This window comes from Dicentrarchus labrax, unplaced genomic scaffold (genome assembly GCF_905237075.1).
Source record: "Dicentrarchus labrax unplaced genomic scaffold, dlabrax2021, whole genome shotgun sequence".
Classification (NCBI taxonomy): Eukaryota; Metazoa; Chordata; class Actinopteri; family Moronidae; genus Dicentrarchus; species Dicentrarchus labrax.
Genome location: NW_026136998.1, coordinates 13899 through 35543, shown reverse-complemented (window position 1 = coordinate 35543; position 21645 = coordinate 13899). Strand labels below are relative to the sequence as shown.

The following is a 21645-nucleotide window of genomic DNA, read 5'->3' as shown; positions in this document are numbered from 1 at the left end:
TGGCTGTTGGAGATGACTATCTCATTGAGAGATACAGATTCTCAGGTGATGGACTAAGATATTTATGTAGGCTGCTGGGTCCAAAAATACAGCACCAGACGGCAGGAAGCCATGCTCTCACTGTACCACAGATGGTCTGTGTTACATTGAGATGTTTTGCAAGTGGGAGCTTCCTTTATTCTGTTGGGGATGCAGAGAACCTCAATAAAGGAACCATTTGCAGCACATATCCTGGCTTGGTGGGCCGCCCCCTGTGCCAGTTCTATGGGCTTTTTTTAACTGCTACAATCATACAGACATTCAACATGTCAGCAGATACCTAATCTATTCACCTCATTTGTTCACTGTTATCTACTTTAAAGTCACTTTCCAGCCTGCAAAATGTTCTTGTATTTAACTTTAACTTGCTGCCAGGTCCTTTTATGGCCAGACAAGTTTGTTCTTTATGAAGGATAGAAAGATAAAATAGATAAAAATAGATTAAATGACACACATTGTGGATAATTGTTTGCACTTAATCATACTTTACATTTTCTGAGTAACATGAACCTCTACTTGCCACATTTAAAGCAAAGTGTACAACAGTTGATTAGTGGACTTAAAGTAACTCCTTTAGTCCTTTAATTGGAGCCTAATTATGACAGTTCCAGTGGAGCACTGTTTATTCATTGTACAGTTTTGGACTACTTAAGCATTAAGCCGGTCCGCTACTGTCAGCCAGGCTTTCTCTCTTTCTTTAATTATGGCATTGGTATTGCCTTTTTTTCTTCTATCTTCCACCTCTTCATAGAACTCCATCAGCAGCTGTTTTTCAGCGGCTCGTGAAATACGAAGCGTGACTCTTATCCATGTTCCCATCGGTGATTCTGTGAGCGATCGCGAGGTCTATTTCAGTATGCCGTGAACACGCACTTATCCCGACTATCTACACCTGGCTTAACATAGCCGCGCCTTTTCATCCTGGCTCGGCAAACGTGCAACCGATTAAGCCAGGATGCGCCGAGCAGGCTAAGTCAAGCCGTGCTTGCTCACTTATCCTGGATTTCTTTATCCTACTTTTGTGCAATACCCCACTGGACTTACTGATTATCAACAAACAGAAGTTTTTTTACTAAACACTATTACGTCACTTCCTCTTGTTATTGTTTGCGTGATGATGCTGAGTGTCCGCCAGGGGGCGCTGCTGAACAGAGACTGAAACCTGACCCGGTTCTCCTCCCCGCCCCGGGAAGCGCGAGCTGCCAGGAGGCGGAGTCGGAGTCGGAAGCGCAAGCGCGCAGCAGCGTCGGTCCGTCTGTCTGCGGCTCCGCGGCTCTTCTTGGTCTCTGTCTCGCTGTCGGATCCTGCGGGAAGCGGCGTCTTCTTCCAGGTGGAGGAAAGCGGCGGATCTTCGGCCTCAGTGACGGACGGACGGCGGGCATTGCGGCGGGGACAGACCCGGCTCGGCTCTTCTTGACCCCGCTGCGGTGGAAAAACCCGGACGGAGGCCCGCAGTGTGCGTTCAGCCTCCCGCAGGCCTCCGGCCCGGACTCCCGCTTTTCTCCCGGAAAATGGACGGATTCACCGGCAGTTTAGGTGAGTCCCGACCGCCGCTCGCGCCCTAAAGATCAACTGGTCACCTGTCCGTGCAGCGGCAGGACGCAGAGAGCCGCACGCGCCTCTGGTGGCTTTACACGTGTCACTGCTGTATTTATCAGAAAGACTCTGCACCGCCCCTCCGGCGGCTGCAGGGCCACAAAACCAACAGCTGCTCCTGAACGAGTCTCTGCAGAGTCCTGGACCCCTAGACATAAAGACCTGGATCTGTTGGAGACCAGCAGGGAGCTCAGGAGCAGGGCTAAATGGGTGTGTGTTTAAGTGCGTGTGTGCGTGCGCGCGTGCGGACTCTGATCTGCAGAACAAAGACTCAGGAAATGATTTATTTGTTCATCCAGTCTGCTCACACCTCCTGTGTGTGTGTGTGTGTGTGTGTGTGTGTGTGTGTGTGTGTGTTTCAGGAAGTAGTCGGAGCCACTGGCTGCAGTTTATAAACACAGTGAGCTCTGAATGACATCAATAGATCAATAAGAATGATCAGATTTGTTTACTTTATGTAACTCTTCAGATAAAAACTGATCAACATTTATTACCTGTCAATAATGATAATAATCCATCTGGTATCAACCTGTAAATCCGGTGTGAACCACCTCAGAGACTCACTGTGATCAGATCACTCAGACCACTTCCTGACGTGGTCTGGGACTCTAGTGGGTCCTGGTTCACAGTGAAGCAGCTCCTTCTCACTGACGTCCTGTAAGAACACAGAAACTGTCCGTCTGGATCTGATCTGAGATCAGCAGCAGCTGTTTGTGAACTAATAACGTCAATGTAACCAGACTCCATTCAAAAATCACTCACTTTATATTCTATATATTAATAGAGTTATTATTAGTTTATAATATATGTTATCAGGGTTATTAGTAGTTTACATTATATATTACATATGATTAGTTTACATTACATGTTATTAGAGTTACTGAGTGAGGAGAACAGAAGCTGTCTACCACACATTGGTCATTATTTCTTGTATACATTAAGTTGTTCCAGAGTTATTTCCAGCATGTTGTCTGGACGGCGGTCCAATGTCCTCTCCTGCATCCACTGTGACTGTTGGACTGTCAGCATCCTGTTACTGTCTCTGACATTAATGTCTGTCTTCATCATCTGAGAGCTCAAACATCAGATAAACACTCATAAAGTTCACTTATAAAATCCCACAATGCACCACAGAGCGTCTCTGCTGCAGGCTGCTAATAGAGGACAGAGATAATGGACACTGACAGCAGCAGGGTTAGGGTTCTATAGTGTTTATTTAGAGCTGTAAACTGTCCACTTGTGATCAGCTCTATTTAATCTATTGACTCAGTTGACTCTATTGACTGTTTCTATTGATTCAATTAACTCTGTTGGCTCTGACTTTATTGACTCTGACTCCATTGACTCTTTTGACTCTGACTCCATTGACTTTGACTCTATTGACTCTGACTGTATTGACTCTATTGACTGTTTCTATTGATTCAATTAACTCTGTTGACTCTGACTCCATTGACCTTAATTCAATTCAATTCAATTCAATTCAATTTTATTTGTATAGCGCCAATTCATAACAGAAGTTATCTCAGGACACTTTTCAAATAGAGCAGGTCTAGACCGAATTCTTTAAAACATTAATTACAGAGACCCAACAGTACCACCATGAGCAAGCACTTGGCAACAAGGGCAAGGAAAAACTGCCTGTTAAAAGGCAGAAACCTAGGACAGATCCTCCGGCTCTAGGTGGGTGGTCGTCTGTCTCGACCAGTTGGGGTGAGAGAGAGAGAGAGAGAGAGAGAGAGAGAGAGAGAGAGAGAGAGAGAGAGAGCGACCTTAATGACTCTGACTCCATTGACTGTATTTACTGACTCAATTGACTGTATTTACTGACTCCATTGACTGTATTGACTCTGACTCCATTGACTCTGTTGACTCTGACTCCATTGAGTCCATTGACTTTATTGACTCTGACTCCATTGACTTTATTGACTCCATTGACTTTATTGACTCCATTGACTCCATTGACTCCATTGACTCTGACTCCATTGACTTTATTGACTCTGACTGTATTGACTCTATTGACTCCATTGACTGACTTTATTGACTCTGACTCATTGACTCCATTGACTTTATTGACTCCATTGACTCTGACTCCTGCTCTCTGTGTTTCTAGTGCTTAAATTAAGCTGGACGTTAACATACCTGGGTATCCATTTATATTATGTTTTGTTGACTGAATAATAAAACGTTTGTACAAAGATCCTAAATATAAAGGAGAAAAGCAATTAAATATGATAAAGTACCTGTTATTCATTGAGTATATAATTCTAAATGTAATTATTAATAGGCCCTTACATGTGGTAATTTTACATATTTATTTATTTTAGTTATATAGTGATATACACATCTATCTTATATATCTGATAGCCCTATTATGGTGACATTTCGGTCGGTCTTCACAACTTCTGTGGACATTTTTGAAGGTTCAGTCTTGGTTTTGAGATTCAGGTTTAGGTTAGGGGTTAGGAAATGCATTATATCAACCAGGGTCCTCGCAAGTGTAGAGGGACAAATGTGTGTGAGAAAAAAATTTCCCTTCTTGTTGCTGTTGAAGTCAGCTGAAGTGAATTACAGTGTGTGTGTGTGTGGTAGTAAAGCAGACATGCAGACACATGCAACTGAACACTTAGTTTTTCTGTTTCTGAATCACTGACGCACAAAACAAGTCCACAAGATGTAGTTTGTTTTCTAAAACGTTAAATTCTCTGTTAGATATATTGAATTGATCAGATCACTATTAGGGTTACTGTGTGTGTGTGTGTGTACATGTATGTGTGTGTGGGTGTGTGTGTGTGGGGGGGGGTAAAGGGTTTAAAGCTGAGGAATGTGAGGGACAGCTGTGAAATATAACACATATACCAGTGTGTAACACCCCCCCCCAAATCTCCCAAATATGCACACAGACACCTGAACACTGCAACCCCCCATCACTGATCTTAACTTTACACCCATAAACGTGAACATGTAAACATCAACATGTAAACAAAACACAACACACATTAACATGGAGTTGAACTTTAACAATAGTTTATGATGATTTTATTTTGAAAGTACTACAGTCTTCCTTTGTTGATGAGTTAATCTGTCTGAAGACACTAGCTTTATGTTAGCACTCAGCTAACAACCCTGGTTTTCTAAAGAGAAGCTGCAGATGTCTGTTGATTGTAGGTTGACTGAACTTGAAGTATCTTGCACGTTGAGCAAATGCTTAAATCCTGTATTTTCTACACTAACTCGGTCATTACTTATTACTTTGGCCTGAATCTTCTCTGAAACGCAACTGTCCACTTTGTTTCTGTCTCATTCTGCCAATGGACACATTCGTTCCACTAATCTTGGTCCATTTTCGCTGTAACTAACCAGTAAATGCTCCTATACAGTGAAACGTGTTTGCTTATGGATTACAGTGACACTACCTCTGTAAGCCTGGCTAACTGGGTTAACAAAGCTAAGCTGAGCAGCATGCTATAGCGTATAGATAACAATTGGTGCACTGCCAAAACTTTCTGGGTAAAACTGGTAATCTCGAATTTCTGTTCTGCCTGTGCGAGTAGTGGACTGACTATTCTGACAGTAATTGTTTGGATCACAGTGCATACTGAACTGAGTAAGTCACATACCAGTTGGTACAAGATGTCCAGTTCAGGACAAATACATGTACCGTTACTGTCCCTAATATTTATACTTACTCTGAAATACCAACAACAACAAGCTGTCTGCCCATGACATGTAGACAACGACTTTGTTCAGAGATAATACAACAATGTAGATGACAGTATGTTAAGATCCAGTGTTTCTCTCACTGTAGATGACAGTATGTCTGGAGCAAGTGTGTCAGATGTCAACGATCGCCTTTCTGCTCTGGAGCTTCGTGTTCAGCAGCAGGAAGATGAGTTGACGGTGATGAAAGCAGCTCTTGCTGACGTCCTTCGCCGTCTCGCTGCCTCTGAAGTCTCTGCTGCCTCCTCAACCAAGAAACAACATGGAGGGAAAGGTAATGTTTTGTTGTTTTTTGTTGGATTTCTGTTTATGTCCTACCATGCTGACTGATGTGCATCAATTCAGCTGAACATTTTCCTCCATAAATAAAAACAGCTAAAACTAAAAGTATCTTGTAATCCCAGCAGATGAGCATGAGTTACTGTTAATATATAATTCACAGAGCATATTAGAGTAATTTAGTATCTGTGCTAGTAGAGACAAAGTAGATTTCACCCACCAATCATTAAGATAAGATAAGATATTCCTTTATTTATTTTTTCTATTATTATGGGTTAGGGTTCAAAAGGGCTCATAATACAAACTGAATAGAGAACTCAAATATGGCACTTAATATTTCATTAATTCATGCTTGTTCAGAGAATAAGCCAAAAAAGTTTTCTACCTTTTTTTGGTTTTGTTCGGTTGGGTTGTGTGTCCCACTGCACCTGCACTGTAAAATGTCTTGTCTATGCCCTGTAGACATGAGGTTGGCATAGATGACCCCTCTCTAGATCAAATTAATAATTGACATGTTATTCAACAGCCTAAATTCTATACAAGTGGTATTAGGGCTGCCAAGTAATATTCTAAATTTGATTTTATAACCAATTTGCACTGCAAATTAGGGACTGTAAACTCAACTCCGATCCTCTAGATCACGTCCCTCCACTAAAATCTCACCGCTTGCTCCGAAAAATGCTGCGTTGTGTTTTAATTTAATCTGTTAAAGCTGTATGTGTGACGCCGGGCACACACACACACAGGCAGCAGGATAAAGCCCCTCCATGCAGATCATTTTAACTTCATTGTTGCAGAAGAAGCGACACCACGCTGATCCATGAACATGTAATTCATAAGGTTATTATTAAGATCAGGGTTAGGGTTGGCAGAATCTCCAGTTGACTGGTGTGTAAAAAGGCTCAAACTTGTGCTGACACACAAATGAACAATGAATAGAAGTGTGGGAATGACACAATGCTACTGGGGATAGGCATTCACATACAAACTGGAGCAGGATGGAGCTGCTCATGCCGCCCCTTTGCTCCCACTCAGAATCAGAAATACTTTATTGGTCCCTGGGGGGTGAATTTGCCTTTCATGTGCTTTGGTCATATTCAGTCTGTAACTGGTCACGTTCAGTTTTTTACTGGTTATAGTATATTGAGTTAAGTGAATATGATCAGTGTGAACGGCAATCTGTTGCCCCCTGCAGGCGGTGCTGCACTACGTGAAGCATACTCAATGTCCTGTATCGCTAACGGAGGAACATCTGGACGAAAGAGAGACTCCACGTCCGTCACCAGGAAAGAGACGGTGTCATCCGCCGCCAAGAGGTAAACACATACACACACGCCCTCAGCATCCGTCTGATAATGGCAATTATTTTATTTGAAAGGGTTTTTCACTGATTATTTTTCTTCACAGTGCTTTGATTTCATCTTCCAGAGTGTCTGCAGACCAGATCATGTCGATCTGGCTGATGTAATTGATAAAATCAGCGACTCTGCTGTTAGGGTTAGGCCCAGTGGTCTTGTCCTGCAGTAGAGTGATATCATTAGTAGTACAGTAGAAACAGCAGAATCAGTAGTCTGTGATCTCTCATGGTCCTGGTTTTGTCCACAGTGGAGCAGACAGGAAGGAAGTGGTCGGCAGCCAGCAGTCTCAGATGGATTTTGGTGGTTTGAATCACTGTAGTAAACCCAGTAGAGTCAGTAGAAACACAGTAGTAGGGATGTCACAAGAACTGAAATGCCAAGTCAATGCCAAAATTCTGCAAACTTGACAGTACTTGCTTTTCTACAGTACCATAGGTGGGCGAGGCTGAGCTCCTGGTCAGAGCAGTGGAGAGCTGCACACTCACTATGCCAACAAAAATCCAATAAGAGTCATTGATTAATGTAATCCGAGGAAAATAGCTCATTCGGTCGACTCAGGTAAAGACTGCAGCTACAGACGGTCTGCAGGAATATCCTACTGTGTTATTTAGTATATAAACAAGAAGGAACTGCTTTTTATCTTAATGCACTGCAGAGATATTCACCTGTATTAATAAGGAACATACAAGTATTGATCAGAACTGTATCAGCAGATAATCAATAATAAATGGGGATCAGGGGCAATAAAACTTGATCAGGATATTTTACTGTGGTATCTAGAATGGAGTTTCAAGGGTATTGGTATGGACTACTAAGTTTCTGGTATTGAGACATCCCTACACAGTAGAACCAGTAGAACCAATAGAACCGTATGTGTATGTATGTCCATTTATGTAGAGTAGAATCAGTAGTTTGTGGTCTCTCATGGTCCTGGTTTTGTCCACAGTGGAGCAGACAGGAAGAAGGAGACCAGCAACCAGCGGTCTCTGATGGAAGAGATCCAGGAGCGTGAGGAGCCTCCTCGCCCAAAGGACCCATCCCCCTCTCCCTCCTCCCCCCACCCTCCCCAGACCCCTCAGACCCCCCAGACCCCTCAGAGACCGGCCCAGTCCACTGACAGCAGTAAAGGCCACGCCCCTCCCAAAAGGTTCCACTTTGTAAACCTCACTTCCTGCTGACTAACTCCGCCCCTAAGAACCACAGTCCTCTCTGGCTCCGCCTACACCTGAATACCTGGCTCAGATAAAGGTTGAAAAGGGACAGGACTGTGGTTTCTCAGGAGCAGGTCTGAGTGACCTCTTCGAGATCCTGTTTACTCTCTGCTGGTAGAAGCTCTAACCCTAACCCTGAGGTCTCCAGTAGGGCTTTTCCATCAGCACTTTTGGCTACGCTGATTTGCATTTCCATCACCACTTTAACCACACTGAACATTGCTCAACAGAGATGAACCTTTGGAGTCCATCCAAAGTGTCTCCAACCTGCCTCCAAGTGGGATGCAGTGATCGACCACAGCCAGCCCGTACAGTTGTGTTCAGAAACTGTACACTGTAAAAGTGTGAGGCAAAGCTTAGCGGCTGAACTCTCTTTTCATTCAATCTTTAGCTCTCTCGACCATCGCGCTCTCTCTATACATACACACCTTCCAGCAGGTAGCACTGTTGATGTGGAAATGCAAATCCCTGCCGTGCTGGGCTGCTGAGCTGAGTCAAACAGCACGTGTGTGTGTATGGGTGGAAAAACACTTTTGGAGATACTGGAGCCTCCTGAATCCTTGCCCCCTCTGGCTCTTCTTTACTCTGCTGGTAGAAAGGTCAAGCTGGGCTGCGTGTGTTTGATCAAATCTACTAACATTGTTCTTCTCCCAGCTTCACCTCTCTTCCTCCTCCTCTTCCTGTTCCTCCAGCAGGTCTCCTGTAGTTTCTGATGCCTCCCAGCTCACTAACCTCTTTCTAGGTCATGTGTTTAACTCTGAGTCACTGAGATTTACAGAATCACAAACTGAATCTTTGAACTAATCAATCAGTTTGAATTAAAGACAATTGTGATTGATGGTTAATTGTTGACTTGCTTCTCATCAGATAATATCACTGCGCATTCAGGGAGTCAGGCAGTATGTGTGTTAGATAGAAAGACAAAGTATTGGACACATTGGCCTGATGGTGGCGCTAGATGATGATGAAAAGTCTGGATCAATAAACTTCTTATTACAATCCATCCAATAGGTTTTGAGATATTTCATTCTGGACCAATCAGAAGCTGTTTGATGTGAGTCCTCAGATGATCCAGATATCCAATCAAACTAATAAAGGGTCAATATGTTATTGATTGGGTCCAGTTTTATTGAAGCTTATGGGAAATGAATCCAACATATGCACGTCGTATGACTGGAACAGATAAATGTGTGCATTCAGTTGTTTGCTGTTGTTCACAGACTTCAAAACTACACACCAATCAATAATCAGAGATTCAGTCAGAAACAAAAAAACAAAGTGATCTGGAGCTCAGTGACTCCCAGTGACTTCCTCCTCCTGATGTTACTGTCGTATTGTGTGTGTGTGTTCAGGGGGCCCAGTGTGAAGCGGTCCTCAGGTATGGAGCGTTCTCAGAGCAGCACCTGGGACACTTCAGAGGAAAACCGGAACAAACTGGTGAAAGCTGCGTCCACCTCCAAACTGCTCGCCAAAGTCGCCAAGAACGCTGAGAGGTAAATACACCCATGTATTTTTTAAAAACATATATATAATATAATATACACACATATCCATTGATCAGTCCTAACACAGTGAGCTCTGCCAGTAACACTGATTATCTGGGTATCAGGGCTCCTGTCAGTGGGGGGTGACGTATATCATAGAGATGGGATTTATGGCTCTTTGAAGGGAGCCGGGTCAAAAGACTGGCTCATTTTTATATTTATTTATTTTTAACAAGCTAGCCTGGAAGTAACCCATTTTATCTGGGAAATATTCACTGGGAGGAATGATAGGGTAAGGTTTGGATCAGAATAATTCAAACTTCCTGGAAGGGGGGCCTGAAAGAGAGTGCCTGGTTGCCGGGCTTGCCCCGAAAGAGTGACGTGGCCACATCTTCATCCCACGGGCCCACCAGTCACGGGAGAATACACTTGGGTCGGGTGCAATGCCAAATGGGTGACAGTAAAGGCAGGGGGCCTAGACAGACCAGACCTGGGCAGCAAAAGCTGACTGTGGGGATGTGGAATGCCACTTCGCTGGGGGGGAAGGAGCCAGAACTGGTGCTACAGGTGGAGCACTATCAATTAGATCTGGTGGGGCTTACTTCTACGCACAGTCAACACTCTGGATCCTTACTCCTGGATAAGGGTTTAAGGGTCCCTTTATCGAACAGTTGTCTCAAAAAAAAAGTTGAGTCGAAAGGGATAGGGTGAGAAGCTCGGACATCCACGAGGGACTCGGAGTAGAGCCGCTTCTCCTTTATGTAGAAAGGATCCTCTGGTGAGGACAGGACTCCAGAGTGCGACCAAAATTTTTAAGAGTGCAACTAATAATTTTTCTAGGTCGCACTGGTGCACCTGACGCTGTCCGGGTGAAAACATACATTTATTTCGCAAGCGCATCATCTCTCTTTGTTCTCCTGTGACCGAACTCACACACTCATGGTAGGATCATATCGTGTTCTAAACCAATAAGAGACAGAGCTCGGGCGGGTCAGCATCAGACTCGGAACCAGAGGAGACAACGGAGTCTGGGATAGAGCCCGGCTCAGAGACCCAAATTTAAAAGGTCAACATAGATTCCGTCAGACTGACAGACGTCAGGCTGAAACAATTTCCCTGGCTGAGGTACAATAAAAGGACATAACGCAATGCACTGCGTGTACTGTCAGGAGTGCGGTCAGAATATGGCCGGAAATAGTGCATTCGTGAGCGGGTCAACAACGTTTCTTATCGAACTTTTATTTGGAAATGTTTTATTTTGCTTAGTGTTTTAGTTTGAAATGTTCAATTTCAGCTCAGTGAAGCACTTTAATAATAATAATAATAAATAATAATACATTTTATTTAAAGGCGCCTCTCTGGGCACTCAAGGACACCGTACAACACATAAAAAATAAAAACAGTAAGAAATAAGAAACAGATGAGAAAAGACAATGTAGATAGTTAAGTGGGGTATGCAGTTCTTAATAGGTGTGTTTTTAGTCTTGATTTGAAGAGTGTGAGAGAGTCCAGGTTCCTGAGGTGCAGTGGGAGTGAGTTCCAGAGTTGGGGGGCAGAGCAGCTGAAAGCCCTGCTCCCCATGGTGACGAGGCGGGCGGGAGGGACAGAGAGGTGGACAGAGGAGGCAGATCTGAGGGAACGGGAAGGGGTGGCGATGTGGAGGAGTTCGGACAGATAAGGAGGGGAAAGGTTGTGGATGGCCTTGAACGTAAACAGGAGGATTTTGAAGTGTATGCAGAGTTTGACCGGGAGCCAGTGGAGTTGCTGCAGAACAGGGGTGATGTGGTGGATGGAGGGGGTTCTGGTGATGATTCTGAACCAGTTAAAATTTATGGAGGTATTTGTGAGGTAGGCCGAAGAGAAGGGAGTTGCAGTAGTCGATGCAGGAGGTGACAAGGCTGTGTACAAGAATGGCAGTGGAGTGGGGAGAAAGGCTCTAGGTGGGTGGTCGTCTGGTTGAGACAGACGACCACCCACCTAGAGCCGGAGGATCTGTCCTAGGTTTCTGCCTTTTAACAGGCAGTTTTTCCTTGCCCTTGTCGCCAAGTGCTTGCTCATGGTGGTACTGTTGGGTCTCTGTAATTAATGTTTTAAAGAGTTCAGTCTAGACCTGCTCTATTTGAAAAGTGTTCTGAGATAACTTCTGTTATGAATTGGCACTATACAAATAAAATTGAATTGAATTGAATTGAATTGAAAGGGAAGGGTGGAGGCGATTAATAAAACTGTCAGCTTTTTAGAGAGTTGATTTAGTGCCAATGAGAAGAAATTCTGTTTTATCACTGTTAAGTTTGAGGAAGTTGGAGGAGAACCAGGATTTAAGCTCGGTGAAGCAGCCAGTAAGGGAGGAAGGTGGGAGAGTGGAATTCAATTCAATTTTCAAGTCAATTTTATTTGTATAGCGGCAATTCATAACAGAAGTTCTCTGGGATCGGGTCTAATAGACAGGTTGATGGCTTTGATGAAGAAATTATTGAAGTTAACTGATAGCGGAAAAACAGTCTAAATATATATCTAAGTTTACATTAGCAAAAGTCCCTGAACTTGGAGAGCCACTGATAACTGTTGATGGCAGTTGGTGATTAATTTTCTCTCTAATAGTAATAATTTTATTATGGAAGAAGCTCATAAAGTCATTGCTACTTAAGTTTATGGGGATATGTGGCTCAATAGAGCTGTGGCTCTCTGTCAGCCTGGCTACAGTGCTGAAGAGGAACCTAGGGTTATTCTTATTTTCTTCTATTAGTGCTGAGTAATAGGCTCCTCTGGCATTACGGAGGGCCTTTCTATAAGTTTTAAGATTATCTTGCCAAATTGAGCGATAGTCTGATAATTTGGAAGAGCGCCATTTCCTTTCAGATTTCCTAGCTATTTGCTTTAACTGGCGGGTTTGGTGGTTGTACCACGGTGCTCGTCTCCTATGTTTTAATAATTTCCTTTTTATAGGAGCGATAGAGTCTAATGTTGATCGTAGTGAGCCTGCAGCACTATCGACAAGATTATCAATTTCGGAGGGACTAAAGTTGTTATAGGACTGCTGTAGGAAGTTTTGCCTAATGGTTTATAATCTAATAGTATGAATTCAAAAGTTATTAAATAATGGTCAGATAGGAAAGGATTATGTGGGAAGACTATTAAATGTTCAATATCAATGCCATATGATAGAACAAGGTCAAGAGTGTGATTAAAACAAGGAGTTGGTTTATTTACACTCTGACAGAAGCCAATTGAGTCTATTAATGATATAAATGCGTTACTAAGGCTGTCATTGTTAACATCCACATGAATATTAAAATCACCTACAATATTTACTTTATCTGATTTAAGGACTAAACTTGATACATAAAATCAGAGTACGGTCCAGGAACGCAGTACACTATAACAAATAGAACTGGCTGCAGTGTTTTCCAGTTTGGGTGAGAGAGACTAAGAACAAGGCTTTCAAATGAATTATAATTTAGTTTAGGTTTAGGGTCCATTAAAACGCTCGAATCATATATGGCTGCCACTCCACCTCCTCGGCCTGTGCCTCAAGAAATGTGAGTATTAATATGACTGGGGGGGTGGATTTAGGCTAACATACTCCTCGTGGGACAACCAGGTCTCAGTAAGACAAAGTAAATCAATATCATAATCTGATATTAATTAATTCTCTAAAACAGCTTTTGAAGACAGAGACCTGATATTTAACAGCCCACATTTCATTCTCTTATTTTGTGCTACTGAGGAGTTGGTTTTAATTTTATTAGATTTTTATGTTGAACTCCTCTTGTTTTTATTTCTTTAAGTAATTTCGGTCGTCGGGGGACAGACACAGTCTCTATGGGGTTTTGGGTGGGTGACTGTTCTAAAGAAAGCGCAGAGAAGTGTGTAAGACAGCAGCTCTGCTTCCTGGTCCCAACTGTGGACTGTCAGGTTTTAGAAATAAACTTCGCCATATTTCTGGATAAGAGAGCCGCTTGGGTTTGCTGGAGAGGTAGAGCTGGGTGTCATCCGCGTAGCAATGAAAATGGATGTTGTATTTGCGGAAGATATTGCCAAGGGGAAGGAGGTAGATGATGAAGAGAAGGGGCCCCAGGACAGAGCCCTCAGTGGGGGGGGGGTATATCAGGCAGACAGTGAACAAAGTTGATGTGTTAGAAGCAGGAAAAATGGACAGCGTGAGGATCTGATCCACTTTGACAAGAACCACATTGTGATGGGTCAGAACATTTGAAAAGTGTCCTGATATAACTTCTGTTATGAATTGACGCTATACAAATAAAATTGAATTGAATTGAATTGAACATCTCCAAACCTGCAGCTCTTGTGGGGGGTTCCCAGTCTGCAGAGGTCAGTACCTATCAAAAGTGGTCCAAGGAAGGAACAGAACCGGAGACAGGGTCATGGGGGGCCGAGGCTCATTGATGCAGGTGGGGAGTGAAGGCTGGCCTGTGTGGTCTGATCCAACAGACGAGCTACTGTAGCTCAAACTGCTGAAACAGTTCATGCCGATTCTGATAGAAAGGGGTCAGAACACAGTGCAGAGCAGTCTGTTGGTCTGGGACCAGTCAGGGAGTCCAGTGCTCACAGTGTTAGTGCTGATCAATATATCAGTCTGTATACTGTTAGTGCCGACCAAGTACTTTCATTGATGGATTGATTGATTGATTGATTGATTGATCAACAGTCTTTCATTCTGAATCAGAAACCCAGAGTGAGATGTTTGTTTCCTTCTGCCATTTCAGACACAAAGACCCGGTGGTCAGTCAAGGTAAATATATATTTATCCTCATCTTCATCATCAAGGTACCATAGTCTTCATCCTCATCATCCTCATCATCATTTGTAACAGCCAATAAGAAGCCAGCAGTAGACAAACAGCGTCTGACACATTTAAAACCATTCAGCAGGAATCCTCTTCAGTTTTTGTTCTCCTGAATGACTCTGACACGTGATATTGTTGTTATTGTTTGTATTGTTGTATGTGTTATTGCTTTTCTTTGTGTTTGTGTTTGTGTGGTTTTTGTTTATGTTGTCTGTTATTTTTGGAGTTTATTATGTTGTTGTTTGTGGTTGTTTTTGTTGCTGTTTATGTTGTTGTTTGTGTTGTTGTAAGTATTTTTTGTTTGTGGTATCGTATGTGGTGTTTTTGTTATGTGTTGTTTTTGTTGTTGTTGAGTGACAATGTCTTTGTCTCAAATCAGCCAAAATGTCGACCCGAGAGAAAAACAGCCAAGCTGGTAAGTCCTGATGAGTCGTCGGAGCGAGCTAGTAGGCTAACATGCTAACAGCAGTTGAACTCGCACTTACTGTTTCTTCTCTGGACCAATCACCTGTGTCTCTCTCTCTCTCTCTCTCTCTCTCTCTCTCTCTCTCTCTCTCTCTCTCTCTCTCTCTTGCTTTACGCCGTCAGCCCCGCTCACACACCTGCTCTTTCTCTCCTTCAGACTGATAAGGTGATGTCACACCTGTCTGTGCCCCTGCCCCCTGCTGTGTTTTACCTCCATAGATGGTTGAACAGGTGATACCTGAAATCAATTAGACCAGTCACTGACATAAACAGAAGCCCCGCCCACCACCTTAAAGTCAAGCATGTCATTGGGCGCTGCTGTGCGCAGCCTCACATTGATTGGCAGGTTGTTGATTCTATGGAGGTAAACAACAACACGGCAGGTGTTTCTGTCTGATCTGGTTCACCTGCCTCACCTGCATGGCATCAGTGCTTCCTCACCTGTCCCTCACCTGTGTGTCTGACTGTCGTTTGGTTTTTAATGCATCAGCAGAAGCTTTGAGCTCAGTTTGTTAGCTTCACTGTTGGTCTCTGTGTGTCTGTCTGCTGTTTCAGAGGGGAACCACATTAAGATGTTCATGCGCGGTCGACCCATCACCATGTTCATCCCTTCAGACGTGGACAACTACGAGGAGGTTCGGACAGAACTTCCTTCAGAACGACTCAAGCTGGAGTGGGTGTATCCTTCACACAGTACACAGGGAGGACAATAAGAAAGACCACTCTCATAAAACAAGCAGGTCTAGACAGTAGCCTTGAGCGGGTTAGAGTTAACCTTTACCAGAGAGACAGACAGAGAGAGACACTTATTTATTGTTATTATAGAGGTTATTTAGACCTCCGTAGACCTCCATAGACTAGTAGATCCTCAGTAAACCTTCATCTCAGTAGAACTCCAGGTGTTTTCCAGGTGCATCCTTGACTTCCTGTAGGTATGGATACCGCGGCAGAGACTGCAGAGCCAACGTTTACCTCCTACCAACCGGAGAGATCGTGTACTTTATCGCCTCTGTCGTCACTTTGTTTAATTACGAAGAACGCACTCAGAGACATTACCTCGGACACACCGACTGTGTCAAATGGTGAGAAATCATCTGCTGCTCTCCTATTGGCTGCTTTGTGCTCACACATCTGTGACATCAAATCTGTGTCTCTCTCCGTTAGTTTGGCCATCCATCCTGATAAGATCCGAATCGCTACGGGACAGATTGCAGGAGTGGACAAAGACGGACGGGTGAGGACACACAGAACAACAATCTATATTTGTAGTCATCATATACATATATTTATATGCATAATTCCATTTCAGTTCAATTCAATTTTATTTGTATAGCACCAATTCATAACAGAAGTTATCTCAGGACACTTTTCAAACAGAGCAGGTCTAGACCGAACTCCTTATAACATTTACAGAAACCCAACAGTACCACCATGAGCAAGCACTTGGCGACGGGGGGCAAGGAAAAACTGCCTGTTAAGAGGCAGAAACCTAGGACAGACCCTTCGGCTCTAGGTGGGTGGTCGTCTGCCTCGACCAGTTGGGGTGAGAGAGAGAGAGAGAGACAGACAGACAACTGCACAGCAACAACAGTAGCAACAACTACACTAATTGTAGTGAGTGATGATGTTGAACATGAAGAAGATGATGATGACAACAACAACAATGGGGGACAATGAGCAGTGACAATAGTAATAATAGTAACTGTAGTAATAATAATATTAATAATAATAATTAAAGCTGCAAACAGCGTTGGGTGGGACCTCGCACTCCACGCAACTCGGGGCGTGGTGCTGCCGCGTCACATGCGATCGTAACACGTGTGGACCACAACATGAAAATCTCACATGAATCAGCTCAAAATCGCCACATAGCACTTACTTCCTGTTGCCAGTAGGTGATGTTATATCACTATGTCTGAATATTGTCATAGACATGTTCAGGGCGGGACTCTTATCAAACAAGTGAAGTTTCATTGAGATTGGACCACGTAGGACGTGTTCAGGGAGAGACTGTTACAGAATATATGAAGTTTATTGGAGATTGGACATTGCACACTGAAGTTATGAGTACTGTTTTATGGCAAATCGGCTGAATTTGACAAGTCGTCACTGGCACGAGGTTTAACGTACAGTCACAAATAGCGCAACTTTTCATCTACAGTTTGTTTTGATCGTACTGCCCAATTTTGAAATTGATCCGATATATTCCCTAGGAGGAGTTAGTTCAAATAAAACATGACAAATTGCAGAAAATGACAAAAAATTTTAGAAGGCTGACTTCGACCCTTCAACGTACATGCACAAATTCAGTCAGCAACTTTTTTTGACTGTGCTGACCAAATCTGAAGTCGAGCCGATAAAACCTGTAGGAGGAGTTAGTTAAAATAGGAGCCCTGAAATGCCGGAAATGGCATCATAGCTTGACATTCGATTCAAAATGGCCAACTTTGACGGCACGCCACGGACATGCCCTTCACCGTACAGTCGCATATAGCACGGCGTTCAGTCAGCAACATTTTTTGACTGTACTGACCAATTTTGAAGCAGAGCCGATAAATTCCCTAGGAGGAGTTTGTTCAAATACAAGGCAAAGAAGTTAAAATGACAAACAAACAAAATGGCAGCCGAGAGTGAAAATGAAAATGAAAATAGCCCACTTCCTGTGGGTTTTGGGGCATGGGTCCAAGAGGCTTTTCTGTAGGTCTCGGCACGTTACACATGCCTACCGTTTCATACACATTGATGAAACGTGGCGTCGGGGCTGCTTTGTTGAAATACTGTAGGGGGCGCTACAGACACGACAAACAGGCACCAGTCTACACGTGTCCTGTGAATTTCATATTCATAACTATTACAGTCTCCGGAGAGTGATTTACCCTGCCACCAGAGCGCCACCCAGTGGCGTGTTTTTTTACCTCCTTTTTAAGTGAGCCTCAGGGAGCCATGGGCAATCATCGTACCAAGTTTTTATCATAGTTTTAATCACACGTGCCAATATGGAGATATAAACTTCTTCAGTTTAAAGAGCGCCACCTTGTGGTGATGGCCTGAAATTGTGCACAATGCCTAATGAAGACATAAGGAACTATTGACCCAAGGTTGGTGTCAATCAGACATACCAATGTGGAGAAAGGCCCCACTTCCTTTTTTGACGAAAAATCAACAGGAAGTGTTAATTTTATAATGTGCTTCTGTTTTGAAATATCAAAATTATTAAAATTACTTTTTATGCCAGGACGGTCCCCAGATGCTACGCGAAAAGTTTCATGCAAATCGGATAAAAAAAACAAACGTGTAGACGGAACGCTGAACGTTGTGCATGGACATTTTCGCACTGTAGCGAAAACAAATTATAGGCGTGGGCGTGGCCTATATGGGGAGATTCAGCTCCATTCACCGAACGCGTGGATATAAGGTTTTTGAATGTGAGACAAACAATGCGGGAGTTATTAGCCTAAACCTACTTTTCTTAATAGTAGCGCCACCTAGTGGCCGAGCCAAATGTGTCGCATAGAACATCCAATTTTTCACTAGGCCTGACCACTTTGCCAAATAAAATTCATCCGATGTATATGTTCAGGGGCTCAAAAATGCAGTGAAAGGGGCGAAGCGTAATAATAGACATAGCAAAAACAAAAGAGACCTCACAGTGTTTGACACTGGCTTGGTCCCTAACAATAATATCAGTGATATTAGGAATGGCAGTCAAGCAGGACCATGGCAGGAGGCTCCACCAGGATCCATGAGAACCTGCGAGACGAGAAAGCACAAGAACTCTGGGGAAGAAGTGAAGTTAGTAACATGCATTAATGGGACATGAATGAGTGCAGAACGAGAGAGAGAGAGAGAAGAGAGGAATTCAGTGCACCATGGGAAATCTCCCGATAGTCTAGACCTATAGCAGCATAACTAAGGGATGGTTCAGGACTCACCTGATCCAGCCCTAACTATAAGCTTTATCAAAGAGGAACGTCTTAAACTTACTCTTAAATGTGGAGAGGGTGTCTGCCTCCCGAACCACAACTGGAAGCTGGTTCCACAGGAGAGGAGCTTGGTAACTGAAGGCTCTGGCTCCTGTTCTACTTTTAGAGACTATAGGAACCACAAGTAGCCCTGCATTCAGAGAACGCAGTGTTCTAGGGGGGTAATAAATATACATATATACATACACATATCTATATTTATATGTGTATATCTATTGATCAGCCCCAACACTGTGACCACTGACAGTAACACTGGTTATCTGGTTATCATGGCTCCTGTCAGTGGGGGGGGGTATATCCTGAAATATCTTTTGTTGTGAACTGGTGCTATACAAATAAAACTGAATTGAATAAATATATGTATGTATAACTATGAGGCACAGAGCACCTTATTCAACTCAGGTTTCTTTTTTTTTCTTTTATTTCCAACTACATGTACACGGTGCACTTTGAGTTCTATTTAAATTTTATGGTAATTTCATTGTATGGTTCTAAAACTGTGTTTCTTCTGTGTATGTGACAATAAAACTCTTGAATATATATATATATAGGGTATATATATATATATATATATATATATATATATATATATATATATATAAAGTGTGATTTTTGTAAAACTGGGCTAAAACTGAACTTTTTTTTGCATTCAGGCGCTGCAGCCTCATGTTCGTATTTGGGATAGTGTCAGTCTGTCGACTCTGCAGGTCGTCGGTTTGGGAACATTCGAGCGAGGTGTCGGCTCTCTGGCTTTCTCCAAAGCTGTGAGTATTACCCGGGTGCATCATGGGAACTGTAGTCTATATAGATCCTGTTGTTCTATACATCATAAGAGTTCATATTCCGACTCTGCTGAAATGTCCTTTGATCACTGAGTAGATATTATCTGTCTCACTTCTGTCTCTGTGCCTCTCTTTTAGGACTCTGGTCAGCACCTGAGTGTTATTGACGACTGTAATGATCACATGTTGACAGTTTGGGATTGGCAGAAGAAGTCGAAAATCGCTGAGATCAAGGTTGACCGTGACTGCTTAAAACAACAATACAACACATTATATCAATAAATGTATTACATTACATGATAATATATATAAATCACAGTGTTTCCTCTACGATTGTTTTTAGCAGTGGCGGCAGACGTTTTTGGTGGAGCTGTTAGTTTAATAGTCGACTTGGAAGAAAGCGAACGTTTTGACAATAAGCTACATCAACACAACAGTATGTGGAGTTAAACTGGACAGCCCCAATAACCTCTGAGTAGTTCTACTTGTTGTTAAATTGCAATGTGAGCGGCAGCTAACGGGGGTGCATTATGTCGGCAGGATCATTTAAAAGGCAACCGGGACTACATTGTGCGTCTGCCCCATTTCTGATACCGTGGCGGCAGAAATTTAACAGCGGTGGGCAGCAGCTCCAAAATCAACATAGAGGAAACACTGAAATCATATCTACACATATATCATTATAATCATTAGAGGTTAAAAACCAGCACTGGTTCCTATCGGCTCTTACTTGTTTCTGAGTGAAACTGGTTCCAACTGGTGTGTGTTTCAGACCACTAATGAGGTGGTCCTGGCTGTGGAGTTCCACCCTACCGACCCCAACACCATTGTCACTTGTGGAAAGTCCCACATCTTCTTTTGGACCTGGACTGGGAACTCGCTGGCTCGTAAACAGGGAATCTTTGGGGTGAGGAGACCATTTTTTTATCACTATTATTAATAATAGAATTTTTATTGATTAACATTTACCACCATAGGCGGCTGTGGCTCAGAGGTAGAGCAGGCCGTCCACTACTCTGAAGGTTGTTGGTTCGATTCCCAAGTCCTCTAGTGTCCTTGAGCAAGACACTGAACCCCAAACTGCTCCAGATACTGTGCATCAGTGTATGAGTGTGTGTGAATGAGTGTGGCTGTAGTGTACAGCGCATTGAGTGGTCCAAAGCCTAGCAAGGCGCTATATAAGTGCAGTTTTTTTACCCTTTTACATGCTGTGGGTTTTATCTGTTTCCATGTTTGACTATCCTGTTTAAGTTCCTTCATTAAACATAATGATATCATATAGAAGATAGGAGAGATCACTCTAATTGATTATTATTGATAAGGGCAAAAGGAAAACAAATGAAAAGCACCCTTAACTGATTAATTAGATGTATGGATTTCTGAACCGAAGTGAGTTAGAGAGAGAAACTTTAATTAAACAAATACTGACTGAGTGTTGTTTACTCCATTAGAGTGTTAAATCGATAAAATATGAATGAAGTTTGGTGGAGCAAAAACTAAGTGAATGTGAGGAATTTGATCTGCAGACGAACAGGAAGCTCCACCCGCCTCAACACAAAGGAACAAACCTTCAGATTAAATGTTAACTTGTCAAACCTGCAGCTACAGTTTGATTTCAGACTGTTATTTCAGAACCAGCAGACTTCAGATCAATTAGAATGAGTTTCCATGTTTCTCCTGAAACAGTAAAATCAGACTCAAACAGAATTTTCGTTGTGTTTATAGAACCATGAACCAGCAAACTGTAAAAGTAAAACCAGAAACTAAACAAGAAAAACACCACAGAGCTGCAGTGAGATCAGCGAGATGCTGGATCAGTCAGATTCTCCACAGTTCAATCCTTCATTTTACTGAAACTATGACCATTAAAGTTTTAAGTTCATTCAGACTCAGCGGATAATAAAGTCTGTAGGGTCCGTTCCTC

At 42.9% G+C, this 21645-nt stretch overlaps 1 protein-coding gene across 3 annotated transcripts in view; it reads left to right on the top strand.

Moving 5' to 3' along the window:
* Positions 1-1264: 1264 nt before the first annotated feature.
* The window catches only part of LOC127361214 (echinoderm microtubule-associated protein-like 4), a 30166-nt gene continuing 9785 nt past the window's right edge, over positions 1265-21645 (top strand). Inside the window, exons 1-13 of one of the 3 annotated variants that reach the window (XM_051395642.1) lie at positions 1265-1575; positions 5441-5626; positions 6827-6947; positions 7936-8136; positions 9553-9693; positions 14412-14437; positions 14871-14906; positions 15512-15635; positions 15889-16038; positions 16121-16190; positions 19593-19703; positions 19860-19955; positions 20494-20628. In XM_051395642.1, the coding sequence (XP_051251602.1) occupies positions 1551-1575; positions 5441-5626; positions 6827-6947; positions 7936-8136; positions 9553-9693; positions 14412-14437; positions 14871-14906; positions 15512-15635; positions 15889-16038; positions 16121-16190; positions 19593-19703; positions 19860-19955; positions 20494-20628 (1422 nt within the window). In that variant the 5' untranslated portion in view covers positions 1265-1550. The remainder of the gene's footprint in view (positions 1576-5440; positions 5627-6826; positions 6948-7935; positions 8137-9552; positions 9694-14411; positions 14438-14870; positions 14907-15511; positions 15636-15888; positions 16039-16120; positions 16191-19592; positions 19704-19859; positions 19956-20493; positions 20629-21645) is intronic. The other 2 variants (XM_051395644.1, XM_051395643.1) reach the window with 2 other exon arrangements.